Source organism: Vicugna pacos, chromosome 16 (assembly GCF_048564905.1).
Source record: "Vicugna pacos chromosome 16, VicPac4, whole genome shotgun sequence".
Classification (NCBI taxonomy): Eukaryota; Metazoa; Chordata; class Mammalia; order Artiodactyla; family Camelidae; genus Vicugna; species Vicugna pacos.
The window spans coordinates 34,707,459-34,733,007 of record NC_133002.1 but is presented as its reverse complement, the minus strand read 5'-3'; the positions used below and the strand labels follow the sequence as shown (position 1 = coordinate 34,733,007).

The window sequence follows — 25,549 nt, the reverse complement described above, 5'->3', positions numbered from 1 at the left end:
TCTTCTATAAATCAAGTCTGAAATTACAGGAAGTCTGTAGCTCAAGTCCATTCTATTAAAAACTTACAAAGAACCTGGAAAGAACACTGGAGGACTTAAGAGGACAAAAGTAAAAATGATAGGCCCAGCTCTCTCACCTCACATTTGAGGCAGGAAGGTGAGATATCTCCCATCACACAATGGGATAAAAAGGATTTATTTTAAATGGAGTATCTAGGGGCGTCATGTTAAAGATTTGAAATTCACCAGTTTGGAGGATGGGGCAGGGGAGGAAGACAGGTTTATTCTACAGACCTATGAATTCCTAAAAACAAGATTTGATCAGTCTAGATGGAGAACTGGTTTTTGATCTTGGCTGCACTTTGCAATATCCTGGGGAGCTTTAAACAGTACTGATGCCTGGGTCCTACCTCTATAGTCTGACTTAACTGGTCTGAGATTTGACTTAGACACATTTCCCAACTCCTTAGTTTGAGAACCACTCTTATTAATCTGAAGTACAAAAGGGTAGCCATCAAGTGAATGCTATGGTCTTCAGTCTTTCATTATACCCAAATTCACAGATAAAAAACACAGGTACTAGATATGTGAACACAAACTTGAGTGTAAAAATCCTCTTCCAACATTTTTAGGCCAGACCATTGATCCAAACCAGCTGAATGCTCATTTTTCCCCAGACCCTGAATGTCACCTGATTCAACTCCCATGGTTTGTGAAAAAAATCTACAATGTTCAATCTTTGAGGCTGAATTTGCGAAGGTTCAAGCCTGTGCCGGCATTGCATCTTTTATTCTCAAGCTAGAGTCTGGCAGATACATTTTATGACCACCCTGCCAAAACACTGATAGCAAAAAACTTGCAGATATTAACAACTTGGTCATCTTCCATGAGTAATTACCACGTGTTGAGTTTTACAAATATAAGCTCATTTACATGCCAGTTTATCCAAAGAAAACCTGCAACTGCAAAAGTGTATATATACCACATACCTGGTTCCTACTCACATCACTCCTTGAACTCCACTTGTGTGTCCAGAATCTGACCATACACTATCTATGCAATTTATTTTAAGGACTCCAAACCCAAATAATTAGTTTTTACAACAGAAATTGTGAAAACTCCAAAAGTTTGCACACTGACAGAAGTGAAGGACTGTTCTTTATTTAAACACATGCACAGAGCAAGTCTGCACCAAGTAGTTTATTTTACAAAGGAGACAAGGGGTCAGGTGGTGTCAAGAAGAGTGAAATGTAGAAAAGAACTAGAAGGCAAGCACTGGGAGCAAATAATTTTTATTTTTATTTATTTATTTTTTTACAAATACAGTGACAAATCATGCAATGCTGCCAGCATTGGATGCAATCCTGGGCCACAAGTCTGCACATTCCTTTGCAACTGGTCCTGTGATGGCAGAACCTGGCATAAAAGAATGAAGTGACAGGTAAACTCATGGGGTCCTTTCCTTGTGCCCCGAGAGTTAAATCATCCAATCTCTAAGACCTAGGGAATGATGTGGATTCTTTCTCACCTTTCATCTCGCCTTTATTGTTGACTATGACTCCTGCGTTATCTTCAAAATAAAGAAACACACCATCTTTTCTCCGGTATGACTTTCGTTGTCGAATTACCACTGCTGGATGTACTAAGAGGGGAAAAAGAATAGCTGTCATTAACCTGTCAAGTCCCACTGCCACCAGGAGAAAGCAATCGATACCTTGTCTAGCTCCCCAACATTTCCCATTTGGACAGAATGCATACTCATGATTAGCTTTTCATTTCCTAAAATCAAGCGTGAGAGACAATATAAACACCAATCATCTCTTAAAGAAAGACCTTACTCATTCCAAATCCAAACTGCCTACATTTCCTTGCAAGTATAAATCTGTACTCTGGGAAGACAATTAGCAACATACCAGCAGGAAACTTGCTAAGCACTTTCTGTTCTTTCCCCCACTTCACCTAATAGGTGGGTACTATTAAGATCCTAATGTCACAGAACTGAGAATGGAACCCTCCTCACACTGAATGAATAGAGAGGCCAAGCTCATTACACAAGATAATCATCTGCAAGAAAAATTATGGGATAGTAATGGCCCCACCTACATTGGAAAGTAGGACATGTAACAAATTAAATGATCATCTCTTGGAGTCTAAGAAATAGGTAACTGAAATTCAACTTGTATTTCTTATTTAACTTTATGGAACCTCCTTACCTACTTTTTTTTTTAAACGATTGACATTCTCACAAATGGATATAGCAAGTAAGACCACACAAATCCAGGACCCTGGATTTTCTCATTGAAAGTGAGATATACAGTCAACCCTTCAACAATGAAGGGTTAGGAGCGCCAGCCCTCTGTGCAGTCAAAAATCCATGTGTAACTTATAGCCAGCCCTTCACATACACTGATTCAACCAACCTCAGAGAGTGTAGTACAGTAATATATATTCAGTGGAAAAAACAAAAAACTGTATATAAGTGGACCCGCAGAGTTCAAACCCAAATCGTTCAAAGGTCAACTGTATTCGTTTAGAAGAAACAAGGACCATAGAAGACATTAAGAGTTGGAAAGTCAGAACTATTTTTTAAATCACAGCCATGTTCTCTGGTCTGTCCCACAACTGACTGAGACAGACAGCACATCCTGCTGCCATCTCACCCACAGCAATGGCCAACTGCTTTGCCCTTCCCTGACAGCTCCCCAGGCCACAGATCAGACCCAGCAAGTGTTCTCAAGAGGAAAGCCCGTCCAGTTGCATGCTGATCCCAATCTACACATCAACTCATCAATGCTTAACCACAATGCTGCTTCTTGTGTATCATCAAGCCCTCAAGTGAATATCGGAGATGAACAAGTTAAGAATTCTAACCAAAATGCTAAAAACCTGGGGGGTGGTATGCAGGCCTACAAAGAGTAACTGTGACACAGAGCCAAGACCTGACACATTTGTACTGTGTACTGAGATGGCCACGACTTCTCTGGAAGAGCAAACTACCCCAGGGCAGAGACTTAACAAACACACAAGAAAAGTTCAGGAGCTGAAAAATGCACTGGGTATCTGAAGCTCTAACGTCAAACAACACATTGTAAGTCAGAAGTGTCTGAGGCACCCCCTTCTAATCTGTACACCTAGTGGCAAAACTTTTGGGGGTAGCCTGTGATTAAGCAATGAGCAGCTGTTTTTCTATTAGATTTAGAAGCAACCTTGCCAAACCTTTGGAGTCACAAGTCAATCTTTAGTTAATGTCTTCTACATATCATTATTCCCTTTCAAATTAGTTCCAGTAAAGGAAACTTGCCTGAGGTGGCATCGGTCTTACAACTGTGATCTCAACTGGATGGGCTCAAAACACATCTATCAAAAAATGTATTCACCAAATACCACCATGTTCATTTGTAGCCAAGGCATTGGCAATTAACTAAGGTCAATTACCTGCTCTTATGCAACTTAAGGACAAGGAACTACCCTAAGTGTCACGCAAAAAATTACTACCTGGGTTAAGGGTTACTTGGGAGGTGTCAACAAGTAAGTGAACTGAAGATGACTGGAATTAGAATATTTTAGGTAGGAGGCAAAGCCAAGTAGAAATGATCTGAGGCACAAAGGGATATAAATTGGGGAGGGGGGGGAATCCAAGAACTAAAAGGAGTAAAGAGAGCTGGGGAAGGCACACTGTGGGTGGACTATAAATTCTGTAAGGACAGGGCTTTTGGTCCTACAGGTGTAGGACTGAGGTGGTCTGTAATTACCTCCAGAACTTGCTGGGGAAATGGCAGGATAAATATGCCCCCAGCTTATACACTGAAAGCCAATTAAGAAGCAGGAAAGCGATAAGATTTACATTTTAAAAGATGGTCCCTGACTTCAGTGTCACGAATACACTTAGGGAATAAGAGGGCAAAAACAGAATGGTGTCTAAGACAGCAAGAGCAGAACTTCAATTGCAGATACGTATCTTCCTCTGCTTCCCAAAGGAATGAAGTTTTAAGAGGCCCTGAGGATGGTAAAACTCTTGTTCCATTTTCCAATAAGGAGGGAGGTCCTTCAACTGTCCACAGACCACAAGGATTCTGTCTCTACTCACCCTTCTTTCTGAGCTCTGGTTTGCCTTTCTTGACTGTGGCCATCACCATGTCACCCACACCAGCAGCAGGCAGTCTATTCAGTCGTCCCTTGATCCCCTTCACAGAGATAATATACAGATTTTTGGCTCCTATAAAGATGTAAACAAAAAAAGGACTTTTCTCAGGGCCTATCAGGCAGTTCTGCATTTCCCCAACACTTCCAAAGCCCCCTCCCCTTACACTCCCACTCCCAAGCAGTTAATCCTCCCCTAGGTGGAACACCCTGTCACACCACCGATTGAAGCAAAACAACACAACATGCTGCCGCTTCACCCAAAAGCAGTGTTTTTATTCTGCCCTTTCTTGACGGCTCAGTGGGTCATTAGCAAAAGGCCCACTGAGTGCTTTTAAAAAGGGGAGTTCGGCAGAGTGCAGCCGAAGTTCTCACCTGTGTTGTCAGCACAGTTGATGACTGCTCCAACCGGAAGCCCCAGGGAAATCCGGAATTTCGCACCGGAGGACCCACCACGTCCTGTGGGTAGGAAGGGAAACAGGAGGTCACCATCCACTTATGGTTCGGGATTCCCTTCGCACACTCAAGCTATAAACTCATCCACGTATGCTTTAGGGAACGTACGCTGTAGATACACTCTCTAATAATTTCACTTACCCCCTCCCCATGTGCCAACCAGTTCTCCTGGCAAATTGCCAATTCCTCACTAGGCTCACCCTTACATTGAGATTAAAGGGTCTGGACGACTCAATGCTCGATCCAACTTTTGCACCAGGTAGTTTTTCCCGCAAGGCCGCACCAACTCGCTCACTCTGGCACTTAAGCCAGTGCAACTCCAACCCCATTACTGCAGCGCTAAAGTGCGGAGCCACCCCGCGGGATTTGGTCTAGAATCATGAGTAGATCCTGCCAACTCGACCCCCCAGGCCTCCACCCGCCACTTTCGGGGGCCCTCCCGATGCTCTCGCAGTGTCCCTCCTCTCCCTCTCCGGCCCAGAGGAGAGCAAAGCGCCCCAGCTGCCCATGGCCGCCAATCCGGGCGAGGCCAGCAGTCTCCTCGCGACAGATGGCGAAAGATATTCCAGAGCCAAACTCCTCACCTCGCTTCGACATCTTGAACGCCGGAAAGGGACGAAAAGGAAGTAAGTACAAAGGACACTGGGATATGAACTTTGACGCTCCGCCCACTCTCGTCACGTGGCCCGGAACCTGTTCTATCCGCCTCTTGCCCCAGGGCGCTGTCTTATTACGTCATAAATCCTAGACGTCGCCTTGAATTCTTGCAGTGGGGTGGGCAGTGGAGGGGTTGAGGGCTACAGAAGGTTCAGAAATGATTAAAAGGTTTGTGATGTATAGCAGGCCCCCAAAAAACGCACTGCATCGGGAGCGAAGGGAAAAGATCACTAAAGGTTTCAGTAGGCTGTGATATAATTGAGAAGGGCCGTTGTAGCGCCACAGATAATTCCATATATATGTGTGCTTAGTCCCGTATCATCATCTGTGTTTTAGATATCTTGTGGTATTCATTACCCTTTTCACTGCTTCAGACTCTCCCATTCTTCTGACTTCCTTCTGTCGATATATTTGTTAAAATATTTATTGAACTACTGCTTTATGCTTGATACTGTCCTACATCAGGAGAAAAAAATATAACATTTTCACCCTTACGGAGCTTACGTTCTGCCAGGGTAGCGGTGAAAGCGGATATTAGATACTAAACCACTGACGTAATGATTGCTATATGTACTGTTAGATGGTGATAAGTATTATGAAAATAAAAGGAGAAAAATGGGGATCTGGAAGTGGGAGGAGGGGTAGATTGCAATTTAAAATAGAATGCCCAGTGTGGGCTTCATGGAAGAAGTTGACATTCGCGCAAAGATTTTAAAGTGAAAGGATTTGCAATATGATTGTCTAGGGAAGAGCATTCCAGATAGAGTAATCAGCCAATGAAAGCCCCAAGGCGAGAATGTACCTCAACAGTATGAGGACCAGCAAGGAAACCAGGAGTGACTGGACAGAGTGAGTTAAGGGAAGAGTAGTAGGAGAGAAGGTAAGAAGTAATGGAACTGGGTCGTGTAGGGTTTTGTACACCAGTATGGACTTTGACATTTACAGACTGAAACGGGAAGCTGTTTTTAAACTCATTTTAAGCAGAAGAGGGACATGATCTGAGTAATATGTCAGAAGGATCATTCTAATTGAGATTAGACTGTGGGAGGGAACACAAAGATACAAGTAAGGAGGTCTGTTCTTTTGCTCTTGCAGTAACCTAGGAGAAATAATGGGAGTCTGGACTAGAGTGGTGGCAGTAGAATTAAGTGATGTAATCAAATTCTGGATGTGTTTTGGAGGTAGAGCCAACAAAATATGCGGTGTGAAAGAAAGAGAAGACTAAAAAATTTTCAGCTTTAGGTCTGAGCAAGTGGAAGATGGAATTGCCATCAGCTGAGATGGGGAATGCTATGGGAGCAACAGGTTTTGGGGTAAAAATAGAGTTCAGTTTTGGACATGCTGAGTTAGATGTCTATTAGACAACCAAAAGAGATTTAAATAGCAACTTGGACATAATAGCCTGGAGTTCCAGATATAGGGAGATAAAAATTTCAGAGTTGTCAGCATGTAAGTATATTTAAAGCCATGGTCATGGATAGGATCACAAAGAAGTAAGAGTAAATAAAAAAAGACCCTGGACTAAGTGCTGGGGCACATCAACAGTAAGAGGTCTGTAAATCTATACATTTAGAAATCTCTCTTATCATTCTTAAATCCTTCACTTGATCCTGCCAATTTCTCTAGCTACCAGTTTTTCTCCCTCCTTCACTTCTCAGACAAATTCCATGCATTTCTGAGTGTATGATTTCCTTATCGTATTTGTCTCTCTTGATTAATGAAATCACCATCCATCCAGGCGTCCTTCTGAGATTCCTGTCCAAGTTCTCCTCAGTCTGCCTTCTCAATGTCTCTCAAATCTATCCACTTCTCTCCATCTCTGCTCCTAACACTCTGGTCCAAGCCACCTCCATCAAGCGTAAATGACTTCTGAAACCTCCTAACATATCTCCTGGCCCCTATTTCTCCCCACTCCATCCACTCACTCTTTACACAATGGCCAGAAATAGAAATATTACTATGTCACTCTGCTGAAAATCCTCCAGTGGTTTCTATGCTCTTAGATTCAAAGGTAGAATCCATATCATGGCCTACTGGGCCCTTCTCTGGCATTGTCCTATCTCTTACCCTCATCTTGCGCCAATGCTCTCTCTTGCACTGCAGGGTTGGCCTTTTAGTCTCAGATACCATCCATGCTCCTGAATACCCACAGGCCTCACACATGGTCAGATTACTCTACTCTGCCTACCCTCATCACGTATTTCATGTCTACTGATTTTTCAGATCTCAGCTTAAATGTCTCTTTCTTAGGGAAATCTGCCCTGACCTCTCTCATGCTGTATTTTTCCTTCATATTACTTATTTCAATTCTTAAATATCTATTTGATGATTATTTGTTGAATAACCCCTCCCAAATAGTCTATATGCTCCATGAAGGGTTGAGTCCATGTCCTTTTTGTTCAACAGTAGATCCATTCAGCACAGAGCCTGGCTCAAGAAATACATGGTGAGTGATTGCAGAACAAATGAAGATGCCTACCTCAATAGTCTCCATGTGTCAGCATCCTTGTGTGAAGAAATTTTCATCTATGGTAAAATAAGAGATATTTGGAAAATGTGATGTTTCTTACAAAGCTACATTTGTTCAATTTAAAGTACTGCGTAGGGGGTGGGTATAGCTCAGTGGAAGACCGCATGCTTAGGACGCAGGAGCTCCTGGGTTCAATCCCCAGTATCTCCATTAAAAAAAAAGAAAAATAAAGGATTGCCTATCATTCTGGGATTATCTTCTTTCATCTTTTTTGTTATTAAAAATGTTTCTTTCTTATAATAACCTATAATGAAAAAAATATTAAAAAGAATATATGTGTATAACTGAATCACTATGCTATACACCAAAAACTAACACATTGTAAATCAACTATACTTCAATTTAAAAAAGATGTTGCTTTTAACACTGTGTCAGCTTTCCACCATCCTAAAAGTGCCTTTTTTTTTTTTTGGTAATTTCAGTGGTCCATGGAAACCAAAGTTCTCGGAAAAAATCTCTACGTTCATACTTCCTGCATACACACATTCCTTGAACCCCTGTAATCTAGTTTATGTCCTCATTATATGACAAATTATACTAAAAATTACATATACTGAAAAATTATACTAGAAAGGTCACCATGACATACTCTTTTCAAAATCCAAGGATATTTCTCAGTCTTTATCTTACTTGACCTCACGTTTCACATTGGGACCATTCCCACCTTCTTAACACTCTTCAGCCATGATTTCCGTGATGGTAATAATAATAGAAGTTACTATTATGGAGTGTTACAAAGTACCAGTAATTGAGTTAAGCATTTTACAGGAATGTGGCTTCTTGGATCCTCCCCACAACCCATAATAATATTCGTATTATTATTCTCATTTTACAGATGAGGAAACTGAGAAATAGAAAGGTTAAGCTATGTGTCCAAGATCACACAGATCATGAAAGGCAGAGCTGGAATGCCTCCCCAAGTCTGGCTGATTCCAAAGTACAGGCTCTAAGCCACTGTGCTGTATTGCTCTCTCCTTCCTCATTGTCCCTTCTCATTGTATTTTCCTGAGTGATTACACCACCCAGTAGCTTCTATTACAGTCAAAATGCTGATAACTCCCAAGTCTGTATCTCCAGCCCAGACATTTCTGCTTTGCTGTAGCCAATAAGGTGATTGGGACACCTCCACCCCTCTGGCACTTCAAACCTGATGTGTCCAAAACAGAAACCATCATTTCCCCAGAAAATCTGCCTTCCCTCCTATGTTAGTTTTCTTCGTTGTTGCTACTACCAGTGTCTCAACTAGAAAGTAGGGCCACAATTGATTTTCCTGTTCCTCTAATCTCTCAGATCTAATCATCAAGGTCTACTGACTTGACTCCGCTTCCTAAATTTTTGTCCATGCATCCAAAGATCTGCCCTTGGTTCCGGGCTATTGTAACAGCATCCAAATGGTCTGACCATAACCTCTTGTTGCTTAATAGCCTCTGCTGGCTCTCTAGTGCTTATGGAATTAAGTCCAAGCTTCTAAGCACAGCATTGGAGTCGCTTCCTGAAATGGATTACCTTCTCCATGGACTTATCTCCCACCACCTTGCCTCTTACACTCACACTTCAGCAACACCAAACTGCTTAGGATTTCGGAAATCTTCCTTGCTTTATCCACCACATGTTCTTCAAAACTCTTTTGGTTGCAAGTCATCTCTTCCCTGTGCCATTTCACAACCCCAGCATGCTCTCCCCCGAACCACCTCTTTAACTTTTAGAGCAGTGGTTCCCGAATATTTTCATCTGAAGACTCCTTTACATTTTTAAATTATTGAGAAACCCAAAGAGGTTTTTTTAATATAGTTTTATCCATTGACATTTACCAGATTAGAAATTTAAATTGTGAAATGTTTAAGATAATAAGTCCATTACCTGTTAAAACATAACATTTTAAAATGAAATAGAACTATATTTAAATTTTTAAAAAAGCAAGAAGTGGGTTTATTTTACATTATTTTGGAAATCCCTTTAATATCTGGCTTAATGAAAGACAGCTGGACATCATGCAGCCTCTGGAAAGCTCCACTGTATACTAATGAAAGAACAATAACGAAACAGGTAAGCAACTTAGTATTTATTACGAAGTGTATTTTTGTTTTTCCTACTTAGGGTCTCCCAGACACATCCGAGAACCCAATTTCCGAACCACTGGCTTGGAGAACACCCGAAATTCCTTTGTTTGCACGTTGACCTTGATATCAGAATGTGAAATTTACAACACTTTCTATATTCCCAGAAAACACTGAAGCAGTGGCAGGGTACTTGTTTGATTAACGTTAGCATTCACTCTTACCATGTTTAGAGTGTTAACTTTTAAAAGTGAGGCTTTAGGGGGCACCCGGATTTGAACCGGGGACCTCTTGATCTGCAGTCAAATGCTCTACCCCTGAGCTATACCCCCTCTGCTGGAGAAACGGAGATTACAACTTATTTGTAGTGCTCATTGACCAGACATTGCCTCTGGTGATTAACAATAGTTTGATATCTATCATCAACTGTTTCAGGTTTCCCGAGATGCTACTAAAGAACAAAGAGAAGAGGCATTCTGAACCCAGGTAGTAGGAGGAGAGGATGAAGTTCCCTCTGACTCAGGTTTGAAGGTCCTGTCAAAGCGTGCAATGGGATTTCTCTCCTCCATCAGCTACAGCCTCTTTTACCTTCCGTCCTCTCTGCCTGCAACCTGAGCTGCACTGGATCCCCAACCTGTGTTTTCCACATGAAAGGAAGTGCGTTCCTAGTCCTTCCCAAGACCGTCTCTGCTCCTGTACTAGACGTGCCCCCATTGTCTCCAACATCTTCAGTCACTTCCATTCTCTTGGCTTCTTCAAACATCAACAGATTTCCAGTAGATTGTAAAATCTTCCCTTCAGCTGTGATCGCCTGTCCATTTCTTCTTTCTCACTACCAATTTTTAAAAATTTTGTTTTTTATTGATGTGTACAATGTTCTTTTCAGGAGTACAGCAAAGCGATTCAGTTATACATATACATACATATATATTTTTTTTTCAGCTTCTTTTCCATTATATGTTATTATAAGAGCTTGAATATAGTTCCCTGTGCTAGACAGTAGGTGCTTCTCACTACCAATTTTTAAAAAAAGTCTATGGCTTAATTTCTCTCATTATTATCAACTACCTGTCTCTGCAGTTCTGCTACTTACTCTCTGGTTTTGCTTTCTGGGCTTTCAAGTATTTTTTCCCTTGGAGTATGTATCTTGTTTCTCCAACTAAACTGTAAGTTCCTTGAGGGCAGGGATCGTGATGCATTCTTTTTTGTATTCTCCAGGGTAGTTGGCACAGTGCCTGGTTCACTGTAAGCCCTAGGTGGTACCTACCAGCTAAACCACAATCCTAATTAAACTCAACTATAGTATTCCACCAAACCTGCATCCAAGCAACAGAATGTTTTTAGAGAAGAGCTCACAAGTCTGTGTCACTCCACCAATCTCAAACAGGCTCTCTGGCTAGTATTCCTCCACCACTGGCTGATTGGTTTCAGTTTCCCACTCTCCAAAATGACTGTTTCACACACTTTCTCCAGTCTCAAACCTTCTAGACCTTATCTTACCTCCTCAGAGTGTGGAAGAGCTAGCTGGCCTCTTCCTTTGGAGAAAATCAGAAACAGTCAGAAGGAGGGTTGTGCTGATAAATGGCTAACCACTGGCTCCAGGGACCTGATTTGTAGCATTTGCCAATTTCCACAGTGCACGTATGCCCGCCTGCTAATTTAAAGCTATGGAAGTCAACCAACTGAAAAAGAGTCCTGAAAACTTAACCACCGTAATCACAAGCTGGTATGAGCTGAATCTAGCACACTACTGAGATCAACTACCTCTTTCACCAACTACCAACTCTACACTGACAACTTCCCAAATTATATTTCCAATCCAGACATTTCCCTGAACTTCAGAATTAACTGGATCTCCAACCATTTCCTTAACATCTCCTCTTAAATGTCTATAGGGCACCTCAAACTTAACATGTTGACCTCATACTAAAATGTGAAGTCTATGAGGATACCTTCTGTGTAAGAATTTCAAAAAGAAACTCTTGATTTTTTTTTCTCTAAACTTACTCCTTTTTCAGTGTTCTTTATCTCAGGAAACCACATTCACCCAGATAGTGAAGACAAAAAAGAAGAGTCTTTTTCTTTTAGTGGAAGTATAGTTGATTTACAATATTATGTTAATTTCTGGTATACAGCATAGTAATTCAGTTATATATATTGTTTTTCATAATAGATTATTACAGGATATTGATTATAGTTCCCTGTGCTTTATAGTAGGACCTTGTTTATCTATTTTATGTATAGTAGTTAGTGTCTGCAAATCCCAAACTCCTAATTTATCCCCCTCCATCCCTGCCTTCCCCCTATGGTAACCATAAGTTTGTTTTCCATATCTGTGAGTCTGTTTCTGTTTTGTAAATAAGTTCATTTATGTCATTTTTTTAGATTCCACATGCATTTATCTATAATATCTGTCTTTGTCTGACTTAATCACTTAGTATGATAATCTCTAGGCCCATCCACATTGCTCCAAATGGCATTATTTCATTCTTCTTTATGGCTGAGTAGTATTTTGTTGTATATATATACCACATCTTCTTTTTCCAATCATCTGTTGATGGACATTTAAGTTGCTTCCTTGTCTTGGCTATTGTAAATAGTGCTGCTAAGAACATTTGGGTGCATGTATCTTTTTGAATTACAGTTTCCTCTGGATCTATGTCCAGAAGTGGGATTGCTGGGTCATATGTTAAGTCTATTTTTAGTTTTTCAAGGAATATGCATACTGTTTTCCATAGTGACTGCACCAAATTATATTCCCACCAACAGCATAGAAGGGCTCCCTTTTCTCCGTGCCCTCTCCAGCATTTATCATTTGTGGACTTTTTATTCATGGCCATTCTGATCGGTGTAAGGGCAAAACTTTTGTAGTTTTGATTTGCGTAAGAAGAGTCATTCTTGATTTTACTCTTTCCCTCATTTTCCTCAAGTCATCCAATGTACAGTAAGTATGTGGCTCCCCCGCCATTCTGGATGCCTGTACCCTCCTCCAGCTCTGCTATTCCCACTATGGTGAGCTAAATAATGGCCCTCCAAATATGTCCATGTCCCAATGCCCTTGTAAATATGTCATCTTACATAAGAGGGACTTTCCAGTTGTGATTAAGTTAGGGGTCTTGAGTTGGGGAAACTATCCTGGATTATCTGGATAATCAGAAGAGTCCTCATAAGAGGGAAGCAGGAGGATCAGAGTCAGAGACAGAGAGAAGATGGGAAGATAGAAGCAGAGATCAGAAGGCGAAGGAGATGCTACCTTGGCTTTGAAGATAGAGGAAGGGACCATGAGCCAAGAAATGCAGGCAGCCTGTAGAAACTGCAAAAGTCAAGGAAACTGATTCCCTCCTAAAATCTCCAGAAAGCGTGCAGGCATGCCAGCACCTCGATTTTAGTTCAGTAAAATTGATTTTGAAATTCTGATCTCCAGAACTGTGAGATAATACATTTATGTTGTTTTAAGCAAATAAGTCTGTGATAATTTGTTACAGCAGCAACAGGAAACTAATACACCACTGTAGCCTCAGACATCACCACCATCTCTCATCTGCACAATTGCAATAGAATCCTACCTAAACTCTCTTTTTATTTTATTTTGTGTCCACTCCTTTTCTTTTCTTTTATTGTGGCAAGAACATCTAACACAAAATCTACCCCCTTGACAGATTTTTAAGTGTACAATACAATATTGTTAACTATCAGCACAATGTTGTACAGCAGAGCTCTAGAACATGTTCATCATGTATAACTGAAACTTTATGCCTATTGATTAGCAACTCCCAGTTTGTCGCTCCTCATCCCTGGCCACGGCCATTCTACTCTCTGCTTCTATGAGTCTGACTGTTTTAGATACCTTATACAAGTAGAATCACACAGTATTTGTCCTTCTATGATTGGCTTATTTCACTTAGCGTAATGTCCTCTGTTGTCACATATTGTAAAATTTACTTGTTTTTAAAGGCTGAATAATATTCCATGGTATGTATGCTCTGTGTCTATTCTTAACTCTATATAAATCTCCCCCCACAACAGTGTGAATGATGATTTCCAATCCCTCTGGTCAAAACTTTCCGATGGCTGGCTTTTCATCCATTCAGAATAAAATCCAAACTTCTTACCTTGGGCTATAAAGCTCTTAGGGCTACTTCTCCAGCTCTGTTGAATCGTTCTCCCCTTGTCCACCTTCCTCCAGCTCTAGGCCTTTACAGTGGCCATTTCCTTTAGCTGGGATGCCCACTCCTGATATATGGGCAAATAGCTGTCTCTTTGGTGTCATTCATGTCTTAACTTCAAAATCACCTGCAAAGAAAGATTTCAAGATCCACCTTGAAATGGCCCCTTCATACCTCCCTAACACACTGCCTTATTTGTTATTTTAATCATTTCCCTTATCACTAATGGGTATGTCCTTGTTTATTCATTTGTACATTTGTTTCTCTTCTGTTTCAATGAGATTTTAAACTCAGTGACGCTGAGAACCATTGTGTCTTTCTACTGAAAGTATGTTCTGTACCTAGAGTGGGGCACATAGTACTTGCTCCATAAAAAGAGAGAGGAACCATTAGAGAGTACAGCCAGGAAAAGTCTCTCAGTGGAGATATCTGTTCAGCTAGTGTTTGTATTCTTCTTATTTTTTTCTTACGGGGGAAGGTAATTAGGTTTATTTATTTATTTAATGGAGATACTGAGAATTAACCCAGGACCCCATGCATGCTAGGCATGCGCTCTACCACTGAGCTATACCCTCCGGCCTTGTACTTTTTTAAGAGAAATTAAGGGAAAGAATTCCCTGTTGAGTTTTGCAAGAAGCTGTTCTCTGACTTCTTAGGGTAAAGAGATGAGTGGGATTGTGGATAAAGAACTGGACCTAGAAAAGACAGATTCGTAATTCAGTTCCCATGTTTTCAAAATTCTATGTCTTATTTGGCGTTTAAACATTTTTTTTAAATTGAAGAATAATTGATTTACAATGTTGTGTTAGTTTCTGGTGTACAGCAAAGTGATTCAGTTATATATATATAAATATTATATATGTGTGCATGTGTGTGTATACTTTTTCAAATTCTTTTCCATTATAGCTTATTATGGGATATTGAATGTAGTTCCCTGTGCTATACAGTAGGACCTTGATGTTTATACTTGGTCTTTTAATTTTGTTCCTCTTTATTAGTAAATTCAATATCATATAGCAAGAAGAATCTAATTTTGAAGAAGTAATTCTCAAAACGAAAATTTTGGAATGAATGTAAAAGGGATTTACCAAACGCTTGCCAGCAGAGGGGGTATAGCTCAGTGGTAGAGCATTTGACTGCAGATCAAGAGGTCCCCGGTTCAAATCCGGGTGCCCCCTTACCTGCTTTTCCGTTTTTCATTGTCACTCTTCTTAACCCGGAACAACTCGAGAATCCGAGGTTTCTGACTCCAAAGCTCCCTGAAAGATCCTGTCTATTGCACCTGCTTAATTTTCTGTCTTCAGATATTCTCCGACTCTGAGTAGTTAAGAGCAACACCCCAGAGGCTGCACAGGGGTGACTCTACCACATCTAAGCTGGATACCGGGCTCAGTGGAGAGAAACCCACTTGCACTCTCGGCAGGCAGGAAGAAGGCGCCAAACTATTTCCATCTCCGAGACCGTCTGAGACCATTTACTTTATTGTTAACTATAGATCCTTTTTCTCGGGAAAAATGGAGTGCCGGGGCAGGGCAATATTATTTGCCTAGTTCATACTCTGACCAGAAAGACTAGACCAGAATCCAAGTTCAGAAGTTTTATATGGTGGCTAAATTTAACAGGACCCAGCATAAATATAAGATAGAAGGTGAAAAGTGGACGACTTTCTCCTTTATATTATCTAAAAGTCAGGGCTTTTGCCTGATAAACCTACAAATGGTAAGTTTGAGGCCTGGTGCCCAGGAAAGGGGTGAGAAACTGATTATATCTCGGGTCTGGACTTTGTACCAGAGAGCAGCTCTGCTTAATCTCCATGTCCAGCTTCGCGAAGCATCTCACGGTCATGAGAGCCGTGGGGAAAAATGCGTTCTAGGAGTATTCCCCTGGGGCCTGAAGGATGACAGAACCAAATTCCGAGTTTAAAATATCGCAACTGCCCCCTGACTCAAGAAGCATGCCTTTCCCTGTAGCTTTTATTTTTCCTTTTTTGGGGCAAAACCTAGTGGAGGGGGACGCCTTTGCTCCCTTAACACTTGGCGTTTTCCTCTGGCCCAACAGTGATACTGTCAGCCACGCAGCTAATCTGTCCCCATCTTTAGGTTATGAAATTCAAGGGCCTTGTATTGCTAGTTTAGAGGTTCTCAAAGTGTGGTCTAACAGCATCAGCATCCCCTGGGAACTTGCTAAAAACGCAAATTCTCGAGGTCCTACTCCAGGCCTACAGAATCAGAAACTGAGGGTGTTTTAACAAGCTCTCCAGGTAATTCTGACGCACGCTTAAGTTTGAAAACCACTATGTTAGTTTATATCAGTTTGCATCAGGCTGGAACTTTATTTTTGTAAATTAAAATGAGCTTTTGGGTCGGCATTGGTCATTTTTAACGTTCTCAAAGTGCTTTCATTCTGCCGGTGTCACGAGCAATAGGGAAAGGTGAACGTGGCCTGTGCATGTCACCGGTAATAAAGAAAGTTGAAGCTGGAGAAAGTCTGTGTCTATGAGTTTCCTTCTCTTGACCCACCCTCACCCGAAGCGGAGCGCCAAGTTGGGGGTCATCTTGCCTTCTGAACCAGCGCCTCCAGCTGCCTGACATCTGAGGCTGCCAGCCGTGGCCGCAGAAATCCTGACACCTCTGGTGCGGATGATGTGGGTCATGAGCTTTTGTACCTGATTTGTGCCGCTACTCACCCCTTCCTTCTGCGGGGTACGAAGTAAAACCGAAAGCTTTCCGCTACAGTTGGAAAATGAGGAAGGGATTTTATTTAAGCTTTTTTTTTTTTTTAGTATTTAAAAATTTTTTTTTGTTTTTGTTTATTTGTTTTTGTTTGAGGGGAAGAAGAAGGGATTTTTGAATATCGTTTTTCTGTTTTCTTTATCCTAGGATCCGATGTTTAAAAAAAAAAAAAAAGCGGTCAAGAAAGGAGTTACATTAGTTACAGACAGAAGAGAATGAAAAGCCACCGAGGGGGCACCCGGATTTGAACCAGGGACCTCTTGATCTGCAGTCAAATGCTCTACCACTGAGCTATACCCCCACGCCGCTCCAGCGCTTGGAGACAGCGACTTTGAGTGTTTCGAATGTTAAGCGATTGTTACATCGAAGATGCGATGTTAAGGGTAAAGAGAATGGAACGAAGGAGGAAAGGGGGCTAGGCGGAAAGCAGAAAGTCCTCGGATCTCGAAAACCAGGCGAGCTGCACGGCAGAGGCGCGGGGAGGGAAGAACTAGCCCGGGTTGCGAGGCTCTGAGTCCAGGCGGGAGGGACGGGTTCCGCCCTACCAACGTGGGAAAGGACTTTGGGCTAACAGGGGCGGGGCAAGGGTTCCCGTTCGGTCCGCAGGTTCATGCCAGGTACCGACAGGTACAAAGGAAGTCCCCAAATCTGGCGAATCTGGTTTGGCGTTCAGGAGGGTTCGAACCCCACAGTCGACGGGTGCGAGGGGTTTGCCCGCTTCCCGCAGCCCGGGCGCCCAGATGTGCGGCTAGACCGGCCCTGTGCCGCCTCTAGCGTTGGAAGAACCCTGGACAAAGTCGTCTGTCCGCGCCTGATTTCTGGGTGCCTCTCTCCCGGACACCTTCTGCTTAGGAGCGCACCTAGGCGCTCACCTCCGGCCTGACAGTCCTCCCCGGAACCCGCCCCCGCGCAGCCCCACGTCTCCCGGGGAGCGCGCCTCGCCGCGCGCACCCCTGCCCGCGCCCGTGGCGCGTCCCCGCCCCGATACAGCCCCTCCTCCCCGCTGTGTTTATTAGGGGAAGGAGGGCGGAGGCGGAGGCCAGTTCCCTAGCTCCAGCCGCTGTAGCCGTCGCCTGTTCAGTTGCAGCCGCAGCCGTCTCCTGCCAGCTCGCTCCGGGGAAAGAGAACGCGCGCGAGCTCGGGCGTCCCCGCCCCACCTTTCCAGAGCCATGAATCCCAACTGCGCCCGGTGTAGCAAGATCGTGTACCCTACAGAGAAGGTGAACTGTCTGGATAAGGTGAGCCGCGGGACCGGGAGACACGTCTTTGGAATCCCCAAGCAGTGCTCCAGATCGGGGGAGGAGAGAGGGGCCGGGTCTGTGCTGCTTCATCCCGCAATCCTGGGATGAGGGAGGGAGGGCGGTGTCATGGGGTGTGGGGACAGACCCCAGTCTGGAAACCCAGAGATCCGAGGCGAGGCAAGGATTCCACGCGTGGCGGGCAGCCACTACTGGAGAAGAGTGGGCTCTGTGCCCCGGCGTTGGGAGGATGCGAGAGGGGTAGAGAAGCCAGGCCCCATGGTGGGGGTGGGGGGGAGTGGGGGAAGGTTAGGGGTGCAGTCCCGCCCTCTAGGGCCGGGAGAGTGAGAGGAGACGGCCGCTCCCTCTCCCCGCCGCGCCGAGCGCCAAGTAGGCGGAAGCGCGGGGCGCTGGGGGAGGGGGCGGCGGGGGGGCGGGGCAGAGGTTGGGGGGCCCAGCGAAACCGTCCACTCTGGCCGCGAATGGCCCGGCTTCCTGGCCTGGAGATTGGGGGGCGGGGGCTATCAGCTGGTGAACGTTGCATCTGGTGAACTGGGCTTCGGGTAAGCTCCCGAACCTCACTGCAAGAGCCCTTTTTTTGGACGACCAGCAGCCCCGTTGGTGGTTCAGCGGTTAATGGACTAGCAGACGTCCTCCATAGCTTCCCAGCCCCCACCTCAAATTAGAAACCAACTCTCAGTGCTGGGCCGCCCAGCCAGGCCCGGGCGGGGTCGGGTGCTGGAGTCGGGAGCGGGGGTGCTTCACGGAGATCTCCTGAAATTGTGCTCAGAGGCAGAGTCCGGCTTGTAGAACAAAGAGCGAAGTTTTCAAAGCAGGTTTCCCTGATGGAGGGTGGGGTTGGCTGAGTTCAGGGGAAGCCAAGAAATGAGGGAGGTGTTAGGGGGAAGGGAAGGTGGCCTTCTGGAAATTCACTGTCCCCTGGGGGCCCTTACGCGTCGTGTCCCCCAACCCCCGCCATCATGCTGGACTCGTTCATCTGGTTGCCATTATACTTTTAGAGGGGGGCGGAGAGTAGAACTGGGTATTTCCAGCAGTTTGGGGTAGGATCCGGGCCTCTTTCAAGCTCCCTAAGATCGCACGGCAAAACCCACCTCCGTTCTCCATCCCCTTCCCAGACTGGAGGAGAGGCCTCGGTGATTTTGTACCCTTCATCGTGCATTTCACCCAGCTCCTAAAGCTAGCTCCAAGCCAAAAGATGTCCTCCTTCACATCTGGACTGGCGGGAGTTGGGGGGCATGAGGTGGAAGAGGGGTACAGAATCTACCTGGAGTCAGGTTTTGTTTGGGGAAGGATAGTTCGTCAGCTCCTTTGGTCTTTCCCCTCCCCCTTGGGGTTGGAGTTTCCTCTGTGACCTTTCGCCTCTGAGTCAGGGTGAGGGGGTGGGGTTCCAAGGTTCTGGAATACATTTGAAATTGCTCTTGGAGGAAGGCATATGGGGCTGCTTCTGTTTTACTCTCTTCCTAGGCTGGGCAGGAGGAGAGGAGGGCCAATATTGTGGATATAAAGGATGTGGGTGCTGACCTTCCCAATGACCATGGCTGCCTCTGGAGCGCAGGACTTGAGCCTGAGGCACTAGATGAAGCTGGCCATCTGTTCTTACACACTGGGATTTTCCCCTTTCCCTGGTGGTAGAGATTTTGGCCTCTGCATCTTGAGTGCCATGTGCCCCTCTCCTCCACAGTCATGAGTTGGGAAGAGGCTGTGGGCACTTTCACCCACGTGAGGTAGAAGCAACATACGATGGAGGGATTGCTAGCCTGGGAGTTGGGAGACTTGATCCCATTTCCAAGTCTGCTCCCACGAGCTTTATGAATGGCTCTAGGCCTCAGTATTCGCCATCTGTCAGTTGGGTATGATGAGGTCATTTCCTTGAAGGTGGGGCAGTACACTGAAATGCTTGTCAAAGTGCCCCTAAGGGGATGTGGTATAGACTGTGCCCTCCCTACTTTCTGAGGTGCTCTGTCCAGCCCCACACCTGGCTCCCCCTGTAAAGACCTTTGGTGTCAGGGTGAGGGGGCAGGGATCTTTCAAGGTGCCCTCCCCAGCAGTTCTCTTGCTCTCACAAGAAAAGGACATTCAGGTGGTTGCCCTGGGAAATGGGAGTTGGTGATTCCTCTCTTTTTAGAGCTCTCCGTATAGGGGATGGCCCCGAGACCTCACCCCCTGCACTGAGCAGGAGGCCTGGAATATCCAGGTATTAGACCTATTCCTCCCAATATCCCCCACCCCCGATTCAGGCAATAAGGACAGGCACTTGGAATGGGGACCTGATGTGTGGAGGACTGAGACTTGGTAGGGGGAACGTTGGTCCTGTAGGCACAGTTGCTAACCAACTTCCCAAGACTTTCCATTTATAACAGGAGAGTCAAATTAGACTCACCTGTTTCACTACAATATCCCTCTGACACGATGTGACCCAGAGCACGAGCTGTGTCCTTGGTGTAAACCTTTTCTCCTCCCTGAGCCTTATCTCCCGAAGGCTTAGGTGGGTGATGGCCATGCCACCTCTGATGGCCACCTGTCCTCGACCTGCAGGACCCGTTGTGCTCCACGTGCTGAATAAATACCTACTGCTGGTGATGGTGTTTGAGGAAGGAGGTCGAGATTTGCTTCTCCAGAGGACTTAGGGGACAAGAGTTGAAGGAGAAACAGGGTGACTCGGGCCAATAGATGTTCTTCAAAGTCCAACGACCCCCATTCCTGGGCTCTCAGATGTCTGACATTCTTCACTGGGCGTGTTTCCCCTAAGAAACTAATAGCCCTAGGTAATGGCTAATCTCACAATAGCTCAGGCTGGCTTGTTTCAGCCCACCTTATCAGAGTCATAGACCCCACCGCCCTTCACAGACCCTAAACCTCTTTCCTCACCTACAACCAATCAGAGACTTGCGTTGTGACCCAACCTTAAAAAAGACCCCAACAACTGGCCCTCAGTGCTCCCACAGGTGTCTCTCCTCTGTGTGGCCCTCTGTTGTCTATGGCAGTGTACCCTAATAAACTCCTTTCTATTCTTATACTTAAGCTCTGGTAAATTCTTTTACTGAACCTGTGTGTCACCATGTCACAGGCGGCCCTGTTGTGCCCACAACAGTGACCTCACTTGCTCATTCAATGAAATATTTGTTGAGCACCTACTTTGTGCCAGGCACTCTGAGGGCCTGCTGCAGGGCCTTTGGGGAGGGAGAGAGGCTGTGTCTCAAAATGTACGTTATAGTCTGAGAGAAGGGGAGTTTTGTCCCAGACCCCACTGGGAAACATTTGTATCTGGGGACCTGCGTTGTCAAGGGTCTTGCCATGTCCCTCTCTGCTGGGCTCTTGAACAGAGGTGGAGGCATTTGGGAAGGGTGAATAATTGAGGGGCTGCTCGATCTCCTGAAATCCCCCCTCAGGAGGGCTCTCTGCCTCTGGTTGTGTGAGCCACCCTCCCCTCGCCGCCCCCCAGCCCCCGCCAGGGGGCAGCAAGGTAGACGGAAGCTGGGCTGGATACAAAAAAGGAAAAAAGTCCTTGCAGCCCTGATGCTGCATTTCCTAACTGAAGCTGAGAGCACCCCACGATCATCTCGTGACCATCCGTTCATAGTAGCTATGACTGATTAGGGTGTGCCAGGCTCAGTCTTCACAGGAGCCTCACAAAGCAGATGTGATTGCCCCTGGAAATTACGAACCCCATCATCAGAGGCTCAGACAAGTCCTGTGGCTCCTTTCCTTCTCAGCCAGAGCTCGAATTCAAATCTAAAGTTCTTTGTGCTCAGCTCTTCTGCCTGTTGTGTTTGCAAAAAGTACTTTTATTTACACTATCTCACTGATATCCATCGTGGTCCCTCCTCTTCCTGACCCTGGCCTGAGGAATGCTGAGGCAGCAGGAATAATACGCTCCCCCTGGGAATTTGTGGAGGTGCAGGCACTGTGGAGGCACAGCCTCCAAGGTGGCCGACTGACCGGGCCAGGGTAGGGCTGGTGTTGCCCCTGGAGGAACGAGAAACTGTAACCCTGGGTGACTGGAAGGGAGGGAGAGGTCTCATGCTCCAGCCCTGAGTCATAGGCAGCCTGGGTGTGGAGGACAAGATACCAGGCTGTAGGCACATTGACCCGAAGTTCCACCACATCCCCCTCACCCAGAGCTGTGAGCGGGCGGCTCCCCCTACCTCCATAGTGATTCTAGAGAGGTGGGCTGGCCCAAGCCTTGCCCAAGTGCCAGGGATCTTGCTTCTGTCCCCATCAGCCTCTGTTTACCTTTCTGTGGAGTGGGTTGTAGCTTTGGAGCTGCAGGCAAGGGAGACCTGAGGGTGAGGCTGGAGCCTAGGGTCTGGATTTTTGTGAATAGGGAAACAGTGGACTTCAACGGCAACAGGAAGGATTCCAGTTGCATGCCTCAAGGTGCCCTTTGCTCCCTGAGTCCTGAGTCCCAGGAATGCTTCTCTGAAATCTTCTTACCTGTGTCCTCCAAGAAAGGGAGAACTCTTGCCCTGGGACAGGGCTTATGGGACAGGGGAAAGAGGCAGACAGAGGGTCATTGTGGGCTTGTATTGACTTATTTCCCTGACTGTGTCCTTCACCAGACTCGACTTGAGACAGGGATGGGTTTTTTTTTTTTTCTTTTTCATTTGGGGTCCCTTTGGGGTGCCCGGCCCAGGCTTGGCCCACAGGGGCTGTTGAGTGACTTGCCATCTTCTGCCCTGGCTCCACCTCCCCTGCCCCACACTTTCCTACCCCAAAGAGGACACAGTGGCAGTAGCTGCTGGATTCTCCTGAACCTTGGAGCCCTCCTCCACAGAGGGGAGGGAAGGAAATGACGGGGAGCAGCTAGTGGTGCCAGGCTTGGAGCCTGTATCATCTCGTTACTCCTCCCAGCATCTCTGCGACCATGGTTTTAGCCCCACTTGACAAATACAGAGACCGAGTTCCATAGTTACCTTGAGGACACTCAGTCCACCCTCTTTTTCATTATTCTGCTCCTGAATCCTTTGTAAGAGAACAGCTGACCACTGTCCCAGCCGCTAACCTGTCTAACTGAGAGCAAGGGGTGTCTGGGGGTGAGGTGGGAAAGAGCTCCTGATGGAAATGGACACCACCCCCATGTATGGGGTCCCCCGTCCTCCAAATGGCAGCTGGGAGAGGTCTTGTGGAACCCCTGGATGGGCTGTTGGCCCTGTACCCTAGTCTGGCCAGTGTGTTCTGCCCTCCTTCCCAAGGGACTTGACTCCAGGGTGGGGACCTGGCCCTTTGCTCCGGTAGAGGTGTCAGTGTCTCTCCCTTTGTCTCCTCCAAGTCAGTCGGGGCAGCTCTGGAGGTCCCCAGTCCTAGGACAGTGTGTATTCCTGCCTATGTGTGTGTGTGAAAGTGGGTCATGGTCTGGATTCCAGAGAATGTTTTTCCTGGCAGGCCCCTGCGGGGGTAGGGGGAGGCGGGGGCCCAGGCAGGGGCATGTGCGGCTGAGCAGGCAGAGGCCAGCAGACTGGGTGGTGACAGGGCTGGGGCGCTCTGCCAGCGCCTCCCAGGCACTGGGGGAGGGAGGGAGAGGGGCTTTCACTTTGGGGGCTGATGGGGGCAGGGACGACCCTGTTCTAGTTTTCCAAAGGTGGGTTGTATGCATGGGCATTTGCATCGGGAAGAGTCTGGGCTGGGCTCTGGGATAGGCCCAGATTGTGGTGGGGGCCAGGCTTACACCAGCCATCCCTTTGCTGCCAGACTTCCCGCTGGCCTGCTTCCCAAAGAGTGGTTCTCCTGTCGCTTCATTTACTATTCCACCACTGGAGTGTCCTTTGGGTCTCCTTGATAGGGAAAATACCCTGTTAGACGGTGATTACCCCCCAAATTATCTCACGGTCTCTGGTAGGAGTGGGTCAGAGTGAGGGAGGTGAAATCCCAACCTCTCAGCTTCCCTGTTTCTGTCCCCTTCTCCGAAGCATCCTAGAAGCATCCCTTGGCTGGGAAACACGTTTTGAAAAGCACCACCTTGGGGGAATTTTTTGACAGGTGGCCAAGAATCAGGAGTGTGCCAGGCACTTCGGAAGTCTCCTTGGGCCCTTCCCTGGCTTCTGGCCTCCTTTGAGAGATCAGGAGTGTTTCTCTTGACTGCTGGGAGATGGGGCAGGGACAAGCCGGCTGGGTCACCCCAGCAGCTCTGGATTTCCAGGTCCTGGAAGTTTGGACTCCTGGTGGGTGCTGATCCCAGGGCCTCATCCTGGGCTGCTGGGGGTGGATTTCTCTCATTTGCATGGATTTGCCTGAGCATCGGTGTTTCTTAGGATGGGGTCACCTCTGCTGCATCAGTTCCCCTGCCCTCATGGTCTTCCACCCTGTTCCTATCCCTCAGCTGACCTGGATTGGTCCTTGCTTGGTTCTGGGTCCCTGGGCTTTGCTGGAGTCTTCCCTGTCACTCATGCTCAGTCACACACATTGTAGCTGTGGTTGGGCACAGTAGAGCCCCATCTGCACCCCAGCACACGCGCGTGCGCGTGCACACACACACCCTCCCGTGCAAGCTGCTGAGGTTCGTCCTTGCTGCGCCCAGCACCTGACATTCACTACTTAGAGGTGCCAGGTGCTGTGCTGAGGGCTTGGTAGGTCATTTCTCATTTAATCCTCAACGATCCCAATAGGAATGGGTACTATGATTTGCATTCTGTAGACACTGAAATGGCTCCAAGGTGTGGGTCCTGACCAAAGCCACCCAGCTAGTCAGGGTGGGGCTTTGATGTCCACTACGGGGATGGGGGTCCACCTCCAAGCAGAGCTCTTTAGTGCATCAGAGGGAGACCAGCCCAAGGGTGGGAGAAAGGGGAGGGAAGGGTAGGAAGAGTGTGGGTGTGGTGACTAGAGCCTGGGTACCCACCCTTACTGTGGGTGAGGGTCCCTCAGGATGGGGAGGTATCAGGGCCTGTGTGTTGCCAGGCCCAGGTGTGTCTCAAGGCCCTGGTGTAGGGGTATGAGGGCCTGGGTGTGTAGAGGCTGGGCTGTCCTCTTCTCTAGGCCTTGTCAAGGCCAAGGAGCTACCCAGCACGTTCGGCAGCGGCTTCTTAGCAACCCTGGCGCAGCTTTGCATAAGCAATGAGGCTTCTCCTGCTCTGGCAGTGGAGTGGTCTAGGGGAGGGTGGAGCTGACCCTTCTCTGCCTTCTCCCCCTCCTGACAGCTCCACTGGCTGACTGGTGAGGGGTGGGACCAGGGAGGGCAGTGTCCCCAGCTGCCAGAGCCTATGACCTGAGATGTCCCCGGGGGCATGTCTGTGCTCCAGTCCCAAGGGTGGAGCGCTCCTTCCTAGGGCCTGAGCCCCGCTCCTGACTCCTAGTGTCTGATGGGTGTTCTCTGCCTCTGTCCCCAGTTCTGGCATAAAGCATGCTTCCATTGCGAAACCTGCAAGATGACACTCAACATGAAGAACTACAAGGGCTATGAGAAGAAGCCCTACTGCAACGCGTGAGTCCTGCCTCGGGCGGGGGCTGGGGGCGCCTGGGCTGCCTCCCCGTCCTTCCATTCTGATACCCGCTCCAGGTGACCTGGCCCCATTCGATTCCCATTTTACAGAGAAGGCAACTGAGGCTTGAGAAGGGG

General features: G+C 46.6%; 2 protein-coding genes, 1 long non-coding RNA gene and 4 other non-coding genes across 8 annotated transcripts in view; 3 read left to right on the top strand and 4 right to left on the bottom strand.

Moving 5' to 3' along the window:
* Positions 1-1,276: 1,276 nt before the first annotated feature.
* On the bottom strand, positions 1,277-5,279 carry RPL23 (ribosomal protein L23). Its single transcript, XM_006214230.3, has 5 exons — positions 5,181-5,279; positions 4,516-4,599; positions 4,088-4,216; positions 1,529-1,642; positions 1,277-1,416 (listed from the first exon to the last, which is right to left on the bottom strand). Exons 1-5 carry the CDS (start codon positions 5,191-5,193, stop codon positions 1,334-1,336), a joined length of 423 nt encoding a protein of 140 aa, XP_006214292.1. The 5' UTR covers positions 5,194-5,279; the 3' UTR covers positions 1,277-1,333.
* On the bottom strand, positions 4,349-4,484 carry LOC116283863 (small nucleolar RNA SNORA21). Its single transcript, XR_004193561.1, has one exon. It is a non-coding gene; the product is annotated as a small nucleolar RNA SNORA21 (small nucleolar RNA).
* Positions 5,280-5,379: 100 nt separating the features above from the next.
* LOC140686105 (uncharacterized) lies at positions 5,380-10,701 on the top strand. The gene is made up of 4 exons (XR_012059608.1): positions 5,380-5,421; positions 5,999-6,133; positions 7,660-7,784; positions 10,276-10,701. It is a non-coding gene; the product is annotated as an uncharacterized lncRNA (long non-coding RNA).
* On the bottom strand, positions 10,101-10,172 carry TRNAC-GCA (transfer RNA cysteine (anticodon GCA)). The gene has a single exon. It is a non-coding gene; the product is annotated as a tRNA-Cys (tRNA).
* A 4,411-nt stretch (positions 10,702-15,112) lies between the features above and the next one.
* TRNAC-GCA (transfer RNA cysteine (anticodon GCA)) lies at positions 15,113-15,184 on the top strand. The gene has a single exon. It is a non-coding gene; the product is annotated as a tRNA-Cys (tRNA).
* Positions 15,185-16,967: 1,783 nt separating this feature from the next.
* On the bottom strand, positions 16,968-17,039 carry TRNAC-GCA (transfer RNA cysteine (anticodon GCA)). The gene has a single exon. It is a non-coding gene; the product is annotated as a tRNA-Cys (tRNA).
* An 84-nt stretch (positions 17,040-17,123) lies between these two features.
* The window catches only part of LASP1 (LIM and SH3 protein 1), a 39,848-nt gene continuing 31,422 nt past the window's right edge, over positions 17,124-25,549 (top strand). The window contains exons 1-3 of one of the 2 annotated variants that reach the window (XM_072938821.1): positions 17,124-17,193; positions 17,820-17,976; positions 25,320-25,414. In XM_072938821.1, the coding sequence (XP_072794922.1) occupies positions 17,908-17,976; positions 25,320-25,414 (164 nt within the window). In that variant the 5' untranslated portion in view covers positions 17,124-17,193; positions 17,820-17,907. Of the gene's footprint in view, positions 17,194-17,754; positions 17,977-25,319; positions 25,415-25,549 lie in introns of both variants that reach the window. The other variant, XM_072938820.1, reaches the window with a different exon arrangement.